Here is a 14,317-nt window from a genome sequence, read left to right on the forward strand (position 1 = left end):
TGTCCTACCAATGCATTTTGAGAGCATATAATTTGTCTTTTAATTTCACTGGTACACAGATGGAGAGAAATTTTGCTTGAAGATGGATTATAACTAGAACCTTACTCATACGTAATTTAGATGATTTAGATGATGAGATTTGGAATTTTTAAGCTGATCAAATTTAGATGAGATTTTGGTCTTGAGATGATACTATAATGAGTTGAGACTTTTGAGGATCTGGGATGTGGTGAATGTGTTTTGTTTGGGAAGGATGTGAATTTGGGGCAGTGGCCAGAGGGCAGAGTATGGTAAACTGAACAATGACCCTCCAAAGAAGACATCTGTGTTTTAACCCCTGGAAACTGAGTATGCTACCTAAAATGGCAAGAGAGACTTTTCAGATGTGATTTGGTCATGGATATTGAGATGAGAAGATTATTCTAGAGAATCTGAGTGGGCCCAGTGTAATCATAAGCGTCCTTATAAGAGGGAGACAAGATAAGATATGAGGACAGGCGCAGGGGTCAGAGTCAGAGAGATATTCGAAGATGCCACATTGCTGGCTTTCGATATGGAGGAAGGATCCAAAGAAGAGAGCGGTCTTTAGAACATGGAAAAGGCAAAGAAATAGATTTTCTTCTAGAGCCTCCAGAAGGGATGCAGCTCTGCCAATACCCTGACGTTATGACCTCTGACCTCTAGAACCATAAGATAATAAATTTATGATACTGTAAACCACTAAGATTACAGTAATTTGCTATAGTAGCTAGAAGAAATCAGTATGTGGCCTCTACTTAACATGACATAGTATCTCTCTACAAATACACCATTAAAATCTTGAATTTTCACATTCCATGAAATTTAGTTAATATAGCAAAGAATATGCTTCACAAGACACAAAAATTAATTTTTTTAATTTAAAAATCCTAAGGATATTTTTTCTGTTAACAGTCCTCTTGTGGAAATGTGACAACATAAAAATGGAACATTTCATCATTTTGACATGATGAATTTTCCCTTGTAAACTAAAGAAAAAGTAATTCCATAAATATACTTTGCTCTTAAATAGTCAATATCGTTCTTCCTAACTGCATTAGCATCTGAAAGTAAGCTAGGAATGATTTATTTAGACTTTGAATCCATTACTGCAAATGAGAGTTCTCTTCACCAAAGCCCCCTCTTTAATTACCTCATCTACTTAATTTCAAAAATCATATGAAGAGATTTTAAAAAGCACTCTAAATCTTACTGGGAAAAAAAAAAAAAAACTGTCCACAGTTCAAGCAGGAATACATATTCAGTAACTAGCATTATCGCATGATTTATTCACATTTAAGGATTTCTAAATTCTTTGGAAAGTCATGATACAATTCCAACAGAAATATACACAGGTAACAAAGTATTTCAAAGCGTCTCTTACCTGTGTAACAAGTGGCTCCAAAAGTCTCTCCACTGTTAGAGTCCGGATTTCCAAACTTTTGGGGTCCCATTTTAATATGATAGGTGAAGTTGCCGAAGTCATGCTCCCTACAGAAACACACATTATCCGTTAGAAATAATGATCACAGAAATAATCTGTTACCTTGTGGGTTCAAAATGAATAAGTCACCAAAACTTAGAGCATACTTGAAAATTATCTGTCTGGTCCAACCTTATAAAGTTAAAGATGGGGAAATCAGAAGCAGAACTATGTGAGGTACTGATGTTGGGTTCAGACTGAAAATGGATATTTCCTGAGGGCACCTGTATACATGAGACAAACTCTTGGTACCCAACTGACACTGAAATATTTCACTCACTCAGTGTTTAGTACACATATCCACCTGCTATATGCTGCGAAAGACTTGGACCTTGCCCTCGAGTAGCTGATAGTTTCAATGTAGAGATCGGCCACAATTATGCCTCAGTGTGACCTGTTCTGTGACCAAGGAATACAGAGAGGGCCACAGGAGAACTGAGAAAAGGACACCAAAGTCAGTCTGGGGAGATCAACAAAGACGTTCAGGAAGCACAGTAAACCCATCACGACCACTGGATGAGGGACCCTAGGTCCTAGGGAAAGGCTTCTTTGTTTTTTTTCACATCATAATTGACCACTGAGGAGACTATGCTCCCCAGGAGAGCTGAGTTTCATTCTCTTAATCAGGAAAGTTATCTTGCAAAATGAGTGGCAGTGATTCTGAAAATTAGCTTGCTGCTATTTACATGCTCTCTGAGTACTCGCTGCATTTACACACTCGTCCCAAAAAGTGAGTGTCTGATAAGGTTATTTATTGCATTCTAGGACAATCCTCTCCTACCCAAGAACCACGGGTGTACAGGTAGCAACCTCACACATAACAGGCACACAATAGGGTCCTGGACTCAAGAGAGTAAATTAGACATTCTGCCAGGGGTGTGTTTCTCACTGAGAAACTGACTGCTCTTTACCGAATATATTTTGACAACTACCAAGCAACCTTAGATGGTACAATCTGAATCTGAACCACTTGCTTTAATACCATCATAAATCAAACTGTTCATAGCTGTTATCTTCTTTTGAATCAATGTCCCCACTCAATTCCACTCTTATAAATCAATATAGATGATTATTTCTATTAGAATTAATACTAAAAATAAGGTCTATCACAATAGACACATGTCTCTTTACTGACCTGCTAAAGCTAGTTCTTTTGCAAACATTCCCAACAAATTTGCTTCAGGAAAAAAAAAAAAAAAAAGGCGAAGACACAGTGTGCTGGTATTTTACCTCTCTCTAAATGCCATATTTTAAATAAACTAAGCATAGCAATCCAACCATATAGACCGATTTAGATTTGGGTTCCTTCACAACAACAATAGTTGGCACGGATATGCTGCCTGTACTCCAAAAACCTAAAAGCACTTTACACATTTCCCATTCACACTACCAACTGCCACATAGCAGTTCTGACATGCCCAGAATTCTGCTGCTCCAGCACACCTTCCTGTGCTGTAGAAGGATGAAAACACCAGATGCTTTCTATCCACACAGGATACCTTCATCCTTGCCAAAGCCAGCCCTACCTAAGTAACCCAGTACTTAGGACACATGACTGCAAGTCTCTGAGAAGTTCCCTGAAAACCTCTTCCCAGCTCTGATGGAATAATCAGTGGGTAACAACGATGGTGCACACGGAGGTCCTGTAGGAAAAGATAACTAGTAGTGGAGTAGTGAAGTCATTTTCAGACCATAGTGAAAGGCACTGCGTGGCACTGTGCAGAGAATCACCACTATTACACGGGCACACTTGTGCGTCTAAGCTGGGGGGCCAAGGAAGGCAGACAACATCTTTATGCATGTTCCAACATATTCCTGTAAAGAAATGGCACTCATGGGCTTCCCTGGTGGCGCAGTGGTTGAGAATCCGCCTGCCTATGCAGGAGACACGGGTTCGTGCCCCGGTCCGGGAAGATCCCACATGCCGCGGAGTGGCTGGGCCCGTGAGCCATGGCCGCTGAGCCTGCGCGTCCGGAGCCTGTGCTCCGCGCAACGGGAGAGGCCACAACAGTGAGAGGCCCGCGTACCACAAAAAAAAAAAAAAAAAAAAAAAAAAAAAAAAAGAAATGGCACTCAAAAAATGCTGAAGTGAGAAACAAAAAATGCTGGGGCACTCACGTTAGAGACACTAATCTAGCATACATGAAGCAAAAATGGGAGATATTGAACAAAGACCTCAAGCCAACTGTGAGCCAAGAAGCTCACAGTTAGATAGAGCAGACCCTTGGATCCTGAAGGTCAGAGGCCTTATAAATCTAAAACTGAAAGGACAAGAGTGACTGAGCAAATCACTGGACTTAAATTTATTACTTTGGGGAGCAATCTTTCAGCCACTTCTTTTGACACGGGTAAAATTCAAGTGCAAAAGGCAAGGAAAGGCTATATGGTATTAATCTGTTGAAGGGGAAAACCTAGTCACAGAAACCACACATTCCTCTGTGTGAAACAAGCAAATCAACTCAAATAAGAAGGCAAGAGGACAAATGAAGTGTGTAGTCGCACACACCAGCCTCTACATGTCTCAAATCCATACTACGCATCTGTACAATTCATGCAGGCTGTTTTGCCCACAAAAGAGATTCTATGTAAAGAAAATATATCTTTTTATTCAATGATTAAAATTCAAAGAAAAAAATTACATATTCTACTTGCTTTGGTTTGGGAAACTTAGACTATTGACTAGACACAAAGAGTAAAAAACAGGGGTTGTATAAAACAAAAGACAGGGCTTTCCTGGTGGCGCAGTGGTTGAGAGTCCGCCCGCCGATGCAGGGGACACGGGTTCGTGCCCCCGTCCGGGAAGATCCCACATGCCACGGAGCGGCTGGGCCCGTGAGCCATGGCCGCTGAGCCTGCGCGTCCGGAGCCTGTGCTCCGCAACGGGAGAGGCCACAACAGTGAGAGGCCCGCGTACCGAAAAAAAAAAAAAAAAAAGACTACACGGCTGTCCTCGTCCACACATCACAGTTTTACAAGCCCAAGAACACGCTCTTAGCAATTTACTTAATCTCTGAGGAGATATTCTCCTTGAAAAGTATCAAATATCATATACATGAAAGGTGATAAAACAACCCGTATGGTAATAACTTAGATAATTTCAGACTCTCTCCATGGAGGTGAGGAAGAGGCATGGGTCAAGGTGCTAGCAGCCACTCACAACAAAAAAAGCAAAACCTGACAAAAAAGACTAAGTGTACAACAAGCTCCCTTAAGAGCAGCCAAGGGTCATGTGCTTATTTAGACAGTGTCCTGATAAACAGAAAATCTCTCAAGGTACCTATCCCAAGGAGTGCCTTCAAATGACAAATATGTGAATGTAATGCATAGTTCACTGCAGAAATTCCCCATTGCCAGATGTTCCTGGAAGAAATGTCTTTGAACCCTCTGCCTCAACCTTCTCACCATTCCTTCTACTGTTCTTTTGCAAAACAATGGTCCAGGATGCTTTTTAGTTGCCCAGGAGGCCACCCAAACTTGCCTTCCCTCCAAAGGACTCCAGCTTCAGGTTCCCTTCATGAATTTCTCTTTTTACCAATCCTGAGCACTACTGCCAACAAACTCTGTGAGGCTTTCTTGGAAGACAAGCTAGCTTTGGTTGATAGGCAAATTCATGAGAAGTTAGTGACTAATAGTGGGTTTATTCACCTATCTCCATATGTATGATACTGAGTCCGCTACTTAACCTAAGCTTCAGTTTCATCACCTGTAAAACAAAAATGGTAATAACCTTATATAATTTGTGAATTTGTCCTGAAAATTAATGAAATAATTGCATATGCAAAACGTGATAGTTTTACTTCTTTGCCATGTTGTCTGTATGATTATCACCCTAGCCAGTTCAACACATTAATCGGGGTGGGGACCCACGGAGACCCTGCGAGGCAAGATGTTTTAAAACAAAGCTTTGTTGAAAAAGTGAGATATGAAAAAGAGAGAGAATTTTCTAGGTTTCTTCAGCATTTCAAGAATCAAGCCTGGAGACACTGAATCATACTGTTTCTTCCATCAGTAATAATGACACTATTACTAATGATCTGACATTATTATTATCTCCCACTTACAGACAGGGAAATTGAGGCATAAAACAGTTAAGAGAGTTACCCAAGGTCACAAAATTTGAACCTAAATAGCCTGGCTTTAGGGTCTGTGCTCATAATCACTATGCTTACTGCTTCTAAAGAAGAATCCCTAGGCTTAGGTCTATGCCAGCATCACCATGGTATTTCTGAACCATGGGAAAAAGCAGAGATATGGACAGGAATGGAAAAACCAGGAGCCAGCCCCTTCTGGAGAATAAGGGAGGGAGGGTCTGAGGAGGGACACGAAGGGCAGGTGCCCTCTGCACAGGTGGAGCCCATGAGAAATGCAGCTTCACTTCCTGGTGAGGCAGGGCAGGTCCTCAGTTCAGTTTCCCCTAGCCACCTTTGGTCCCTGGGCAAGAATGGGATGCTGGTGGTGAGGCTGGGAGACCTGGTGAGCAACAGAGCACCCTGGCAGAGCCGAAAGAAAGACCCTGTGATGAGTTTCGCCAAGTAAACAGAATTTTAGTCCCCGTGACCTTTTACCCCTTGTTGAATATGTTACATTTCATCGTAAAGGAGATTTTGCAGATATAATTAAGGTTACTAACCACTGGACCTGAAAATAGGTAGATGACCCTGTGTTATCTATGTGGGCCCAATGTAAAGCTGAGCCCTTCAAAACAGCTTTCTCCTGGCTGTGGGTAGAACAGGCAGTCATACAGATGCAGCAGACAAGGACGTCAGGCAGGGTAGAAGAGGAAGGCAGAGGAATTCAAAGTGTGAAAAGGACTCAACCCACCACTGCTAGATGAGGCTATATGGAAAGTATGAAAAGAAATGTGGGTAGATTCTGCAAGCTAAGAGAGGGCCCTGGCTGACCGCCAACAAGGAAAACAAGGACCTCCGTTCTACCATCACTGGGTACTGAATTCAGCCAAAACCCTGAATGAGGTTGGAGTGGATTCTTCTCTGGTGCCTTCAGTAAGGAACTCGGCCCTATCAACACCTTGGTTTCAGCCTTGTAGGATGCTAAGCAGAGGACTCAGAAAAGTCCACCTGGGCTTCTGACCCGCAGAGAGTACAAGATAAGAAATCTGTGCTGTTTTCAGCTGCTAAGCTTGTGGTTAATTTTTACAGCAGCAATAGGAGACGATGACAGGTGGCTCTAGAATCTGTGTGTGTATCACAGTCACTTGGAGGGCATCTTCATACACAAACCCATCCAGAGTTTCTGATTCATTAGGCCTGGGATGGGTCTGAGAAACTGCTTTACTTTTATTTTCTTTTTTTCTTTTTTTTTTTTTTTTTTTTTTGCACTTGTAACAAGTACCCAGTTGATAATACCGGTCCAGGAATCACACTTTGAGAACCACTGTTGTAATCACAGTCCACGGCCACACACGCCAGCAGGGCAGCAGTGATGAGGAAGATATGGGATATCTCTGTGGAGATCCTGGGACCAGAAGCAATAACACTGCTGTTATTACAATTATCACTGGAATCATTATTATATTTTCTGAAAGGTACTTATGCTTTTTAGGGGATCCAATGCCTTGAAGCAATTCTTAACAGGGAAATGAAATGGCATACCAAAATCATTCGGGTTTTTTTTAAACCACATGTGCGCCAATCCCCAATATCCCCCAAAGTTCTGACAGTTTCCCCAGAAGATGCCTTTTCTACTGAGAATCACTGCCATAGTAGTGATCCCTGTGAAGAATGTAAAGTAACAGGGGGAGAGAGTCACACCCCTCAGTTCACCGAAAGCAGAAATGAAGGTCAAGGTATAATCGCTTAATAGAGAATAAATGTTTCCAAAGAAACTGTATTCCTAAGTAATCTGAAGCTATTTGAGGGCTACAAAAATAAGCCTTCCAAAAATGTTATCTAAAATACAATAGCAGTTCTCATTTTCTGTTGTTAATAAAGGAAGGTACCTCTAATATTCAGGCCCCCTATTGTAAGAGGGGCTTTTTTCTATAGTTGAGAAGAGTATGTGTGTATACACATCACAGGCAGGAGTAGAAGTTGAGAAACAAAAACAGAGAAGGAGGGCTTCCCTGGTGGCGCAGTGGTTGAGAATCCGCCTGCCGATGCAGGAGACACGGGTTCGTGCCCGGGTCCGGGAAGATCCCACATGCCGCGGAGCGGCTGGGCCCGTGAGCCATGGCCTCTGAGCCTGTGCGCCCGGAGCCTGTGCTCTGCAACGGGATAGGCCACAACAGTGAGAGGCCCGTGTACCACAAAAAAAAAAAAAAAAAAAAGACCCCTAGAAAGTAAATCTAAACGGACGGTGAGGGGTATTCAGCACTCTTCCTGGTAGTACCCTGGGTATGGAAATGGCCTAATCAAGTAGCTTAACTATGGGAAAGTCCTGCTTCTTATTTTTCATCATTAACTTTGCTCAATTTCAGCTAATTTTCTCTTCCTCTGACTCTAAGGAGGCAGCATGTCACCCATCACTGTCCTCTATGTGATAACCATTCAAAGCCCTTGCTCAGTGAACTGACAGTTGACCCAAGATGCAAGTTGCTGCTGCAATTAGAAGATCCATCACCATTTTTAACCAAAATTGAAGTGATGTGTAATTTCCAACTGTGTTTCCAACTATCTGCAGTGGAAGGGGGTGGGGCAGTTAACTCTAACGCTCCCCTCAAGTACTGCAATATCTTCAAGACTTCTATTTATGGTAAACCCGTAACTTTTAACAAAACACAGAAAGAAACACTGCTGAGCAAAAACATCATTCTAATAATTTTAAAACGTTGTAATAACACTTCACGTCTAAGCATAAATGCCTACTAAAGAATACCTTAATATTTTTTTTTTTTTTTTTTTTTTTTTTGTGGTATGCGGGCCTCTCACTGTTGTGGCCTCTCCCGTTGCGGAGCACAGGCTCCGGACGCGCAGGCCTAGCGGCCATAGCTCACGGGCTTAGTTGCTCCGCGGCATGTGGGATCTTCCCGGACCAGGGCACGAACCCGTGTCTCCTGCATCGGCAGGCAGATTCTCAACCACTGCGCCACCAGGGAAGCCCCCTTAATATTTTTAAACACATATTAAATAAGTATTAAACTATTAAATCCTCTTCAGAGCCTCTTTTTGCTTCTACCCAGATAACCAAAACGTCACCAAAAAGGAGTATATGAAGAAAGCTCCACAGCCTGAAGGCCATCAGGATGACAAGTTTAGACTAATAGTATATAGCCTAGAGCTTGCTGATTAAAAAAGAAATAACCATGTCCATATCTCACTGAAATGAGATTTTATACTTACAATAGCATACACATAACATTTAAAACTATGTGCCAACTTAATAGAAATTTACTACTCCTGGTGTATACTAATAGAAAGCCAGTCATTTGAAATTCAAAATGAAAACTAGTATCTGTCATATTCATTTCCTTGCTTTTCACTACATTCATAATCTCATCATTTAAATTCATTTTGGAGCATAACAGACTCAGTCTACTCCTAAATTATGGCTTGTTTTCCATTCAGATGCGAACACTTGTGTTATCCAGATAAGCAGTGCTGAATCTATATGCTGTTAGGTTTCCGAAGTCCCAACCAGCACTCTGTTTTTCTAAACAAAATATATCTGACCAAAGGTTAACACTGTTCTACCTATTATCCTTCAGCAGCATTGCAATTCTGACTTAGGCAGTAGATTCCAAAAACTGCAAATGAGAACCGTTAATATTTCAGACAACATATTTTGAGAAATGATCTTTATAATCCAAAAGTAACTTCAAATTATTTAATAGGAACATATTATTTAATTGGCAATTAACTTATTCTATGTCCTTCTAACCTCCTGTAAATTAGAATTCCATATGCAATGATTACATAACTTTAATCTTCATAAAAATCTCAACATTTCATATTCAGATTACAGCAAAATAACCATAAACTGCTCTCCTTATCTTTCATCTTGCTGTATAATTCCACCCAAACTAATTTTCGGAAACTCCTTTTCTAGAACAAAGTAACTGCTTAGCTCTCTTCTCCGACAAGTCCCAAGTCTTTGTAACAAGGCTCTCATTCCACTTTCTGACCATGGTCTATTGGATCTTATTTCTTTAACGTAAGTCTTCTGCTCTAATCAGGTTTGGAGCACATTATAATGTAGGGTTCATGCCACTTCCCCAAATCCCCACCTGGAACATATTCCTCGTCATCCTCCCAAATTCAGACACTGATTTCACATTGTGTCTTCTCCATAAACCCTAAATTGCTACTGGATTTACAGTCAGTAACAGAAGACCTTACTTTTATCGTTAACTGGCTTATTGTTAAGAAATTGACATTAGTTGTACATAACCCACTAGATTTTAAACTCATTAGGGCACAAATCGTTTTTGACCTCTTGTCTATCACATGTACAATAGGGAATTACATCCTTCATAAATGTTTGCTTAAGTATACATATATAAAATGTCCCAAATACTTATATAATTTTTTTCAAATATCAATTTTTTATCTTTTCAATAGTACCGTCTTATTTCCTAGGGAGTAATAATTTTTTAAATATCTTTTGGACATATTTTTAGATATAGGTCAGTACTTCTTAGAAACCTAAAACAAGTGATATCTTGGTATGGTTTAGAGAATATAAATTTATACAGTTTATTTATAAACTATGTTATATTTATGTTTCAATTTATATTTGGGTTTCTTTTTATTTACATATTTTTTTAAAATACACAGTTTCACTATTTATTTTAACTGGATCACTAGTTTTTATTTATTATGCTTTAAACCTGGGTGTCATTTTGTTCAGGAAAAAGTAACCTGAGGGCTTCCTTCAGCAAAGTAGTGAGGTCTGCCTTGGTATTTGACTCTCTGCTGAGATCCACGTGGTGAACTCTTTGTGAAGGACTGTACAGGCTCTGCAATTTGGCCCACAATAGCCCTTAGGAAATCTTCCTTCTCCTCATTGACCCAAATTGCCTTTTGTCTCCAAGGCCCAATGACTCTTCCTTTCTCTGAATGCCATCAGTATTCCACCTATCAGAATAGCTGCCACATATTTAATTTGAATACAGATTGCCTTGTGCTGCTCTCTATATGCTTTATATAAATTTTGTCCTCTCAAATACACTCAGGGACAGGGACTCTGCCCCCTTTACAATGATTAGGACAGTATTGAACATTTAGTTAAAAATGTTATGAGTACTCGTGGATTTGATTCTTTGCCAAGTTCAAGTCTCACAATCAGACACACACACAAGCACACACAAAATGACTCTAGTTAAAATACAATACCAGTGCTCTTACGCAACAAGGAGATTTTCAACTCAGAATGCACCACTTCAGATACCACTTACCTGAAAAACGAAAGTGGTTTTCCTCCCTCAGAGTGCCTTCCATATTCTAGCAGAAAAGTCAAATCCCATAAGCTCCAATTCTCCCTTCCTTCATCCATTTATCCATCCACTCACTCATTCACGGCAAATGTACTAACCAGCCAATGTGAGCAAGGCCCAGGCAAATGCTGTGGGCAACATCAAGGTGTATCAGACTTGTCAATGCTGATTGGTGAGGTGAGACTGGCTCTGACACATCAGATGTAAAAGCAAGAACCATTCACGGAGCAAGGAGTGTTCAGAGCATGAGCTTGGCTGAGGATGGACACCTCTAGGGCCAGTATCCTTCCATTTCACCAGGGCACTTAAATCAGATGGTAGGTAACCAGCATCTACGAACTTTGCATGCACTGGTGGAGCGATATTGAGTAGTTTGTGCAACAGAATAATGGGGAAATACTGGACACCCTTTTGAACTGCCGCCAGAAAAAATGCCAAAAACAAAAGTGAACAAGAGTATGAAAAAGCATTCAAGTAACCCCAGGATGGAGATTCAAGAAGACAAAGTAATCAGAATATTAAGACATGATATAAAGAAATAAATACAGATATTTAAGTAAGAGCTATTTTAAATTGTTCAGTGATTATAACAATACTTAATTAGTACTTAAGGATTTGTATTTTTAAAGCAAGCTCTAGTGTGTTATTATATTTTATTTTAAAAGTCAAAGTTAAATCCATTGATGTGCTGGTGAGTTAACAAGGAATTAAGTTGCAGAAACTCAAATGATTTAAGCCTAATACCGCTGGCCTGTTTCCGTTTCCCATTTTAAAGTGGCTTATTCACCTGGTGTAACCATCAGGTACTGCTGTGCATCTGTGGCGGCTTAGTAAAATGGGAGATAATTCACCTGCATTGTGTTATCCTTGCCCCATTCAACTGAATTACTAGACTTGAGAGGTCATAACACATAATAGCAATTATATTTGCTTAGAAGTCTTTTGTAGTGAAGATTGATAGTTCACTACCAGTGGTACTCAGCATATATGCCTGCTGGTAAATCACCTTATTCAGCTTGTTGTTATAGAAAATCATACGTGAAAAGAGAAACAATAACCCAGGTTTCCTTCTGGTCATCTGTGCCATTAAATTTTGTGCTTATGAGACAAAAAGTACCTCGTGTGATATGCTTTTGTAAATACAAAAATAAAATGTACCATGGCATTTAGGAAATGAAAATGGGCTGTTGAGTCTGTACATTTCAAAGTAGTAGTCCTTTCCATTTAGTTCATGATATTTACATTTCACAGCAACAAAGATTTCTCTGAACCTGGCCCAAGATTTCTCCCGATCATGGGCCAAAGTTTATAATAATTAAGAGTTTCGTGTTCCTATCAGCAAATCCTGGTGTACAGGAGTGAAAGGGAGCCCTTGATTACTGAGAGTGACAAGATGTGTACAACAAAGTAATGTATGAAGACACTAGTATGTGGTGAACACTCACATATATTATTACCTTACGATATCTTCTATTTGCCCTGAGGTCAATATGATAGTATCCCAGTTTTATAAGATAAGAGAACTAAAGCACAAGAATGTTGTTATTTTCCCAAAGTTGATGGAATTCAACCAAGATTTGTTTCAAATCTGTTTTCCCCACCATACAATGCAAACTTCCCTAGGTTAAAAACTTTACTTCACAGGGTGGGGCAGACAAGCTAACAGAGTACACAGCTTCAAGTAGCTTCACAGAAATATGAAGCTTAGATAATAAATCTTAATAGGTTATTTAAGGTAACTAAAGTATTTGGGGACCATTTCTGACCTTACATTTTGTCAGAGAAGACCAGACCTTTCTTACATCTCTTGGCATCGTTCTCAGGATACAAGTGAATAGATAATGCATCTTATCCAATATGGCAGTTTTTTATTTCATGCAAGTTCAAAAAACCTTCATCAAATAACTGACTACTTATGGGTACCAGCCATCTTCATTCTGAGGTGACCAGAATCACCTCAGGTGAGTCATCCATAAACTTAACAGCATATTTTCCCACTCTCATCTCCTTCCCTGTTGCCTTCTTGGAAGATAGGTTTGGTCCCTCTTTTCTACACCCCTTCCCTTCCTGCCTCCTAAGGCCTCAATTCCATCAATCACAACCTCTACTTTGTATCTTCAATTCATCCCTGATTGCTGGCTCCTTCTAGTCAGTGGGAAGTCCTTGTCCAAGTAAAAACTGAAAATACAAAAGAAAAAAAAAGCTCTCCATCCTACTCCTTTCTTCACATCTTCTACTTCCCTTTCCCTTCGCAGCCTGGTTTCTTGAGAGGGCGGCCTACAATGTTTGTTCCATTTCCTCACTGCCTACCCATTCCCCATCCCACACAATCTGGCTCCTCCCCTCACCATTCCACTGAAATTAGCCTTGCAAAGTTACAAATGATTTCCTAGTTGCTTAATTCAATGGACGTTGTGTGCTTCCCTAGCTTATATACTAAAATCGGAAAGATGTGGAGAACATTATCATGGTCTTTGGACAAGGATGACAAGCAAATTCATGCAGTGTCTCATATTTTTATAGTAGGAACTCATTTTTTGTTATATATAGACATATATCTAGATAGAGAATATATTTACAAATAGGAAAAAAACTAGAAAGACATACATCACAATTTTAGCAATAGTTCTGCTGGGTGATGGGATTTATGGCAGTTCCTAAATTATACATAATTATGTATATTTCCACTAAATATATTTTTTTTCACTATATGTATATCTATCCATATATATTCGGCTTACATAATGGTCACATATACCTTATCTAAATAAAGATAAACCTATCACCTCAAAATATCCAGTGGCCCCTTTTTAGTTCTTATCTTACTTGACCTCTGAGCAGTACTTGACAATATTAATATTGTACTCTTTCCTTGGCTTCAAGGACACCACTCTCTCCTGGTCACCACTCTTTCCTGGTCTTCCTCTACCCTCTTGGCAACGTGTTCTTAGTCTTTTCATGTCAATAGTTCACATTATGCTGAAAGCTCCCAAATCTACTTCTCTAGCTCAGGGCTCCTGCTCGGGTTTTAGCCTCTTATAAGCAATTATTTATTAATACTAGTTTTCCAAACACTTCAAAGTCAACATGCTTAAAAGTGAACTCATCAGCTCCCCCACAAACTGGTCCAACTCCTATGTCATGTGTCAATGAGGGGAACCACTCACTATCCATCAAGCCCTGTCAGAAATCTAGGAGTCATTTTTCATTCCTTTCCTTTCCCTTACCTCCTACATTAAAACGCTCATCAGGTCAAATAAATTCTACCTCTAATATTTCATAAATATCACTTATTTTTCTCCATCACTACTTCCTTGATCAAGGCTCTCATTATTTCTTCCTTAGATTATTGAAAAGCCTCTTGATGGGTCACGTTGCCTTCAGTCTTAGCCCCTCTGATTCCTCCCCTATTCTGCAGTGATTTT

At 40.0% G+C, this 14,317-nt stretch overlaps 1 protein-coding gene and 1 non-coding gene across 3 annotated transcripts in view; one reads left to right on the forward strand and one right to left on the reverse strand.

Annotated features, from left to right (window-relative positions):
* Window positions 1-14,317, reverse strand: part of CTNNA2 (catenin alpha 2) — a 1,184,370-nt gene that overhangs the window by 1,032,203 nt on the left and 137,850 nt on the right. For both annotated transcript variants that reach the window (XM_067007311.1, XM_059079035.2), the window contains exon 2: window positions 1,403-1,509. In XM_067007311.1, coding sequence (XP_066863412.1) covers window positions 1,403-1,504 — 102 coding nt within the window. In that variant the 5' untranslated portion in view covers window positions 1,505-1,509. The remainder of the gene's footprint in view (window positions 1-1,402; window positions 1,510-14,317) is intronic.
* LOC131766061 (U6 spliceosomal RNA) lies at window positions 13,309-13,411 on the forward strand. The gene has a single exon (XR_009338363.1). It is a non-coding gene; the product is annotated as a U6 spliceosomal RNA (small nuclear RNA).

This window comes from Kogia breviceps, chromosome 11 (genome assembly GCF_026419965.1).
Source record: "Kogia breviceps isolate mKogBre1 chromosome 11, mKogBre1 haplotype 1, whole genome shotgun sequence".
Classification (NCBI taxonomy): Eukaryota; Metazoa; Chordata; class Mammalia; order Artiodactyla; family Physeteridae; genus Kogia; species Kogia breviceps.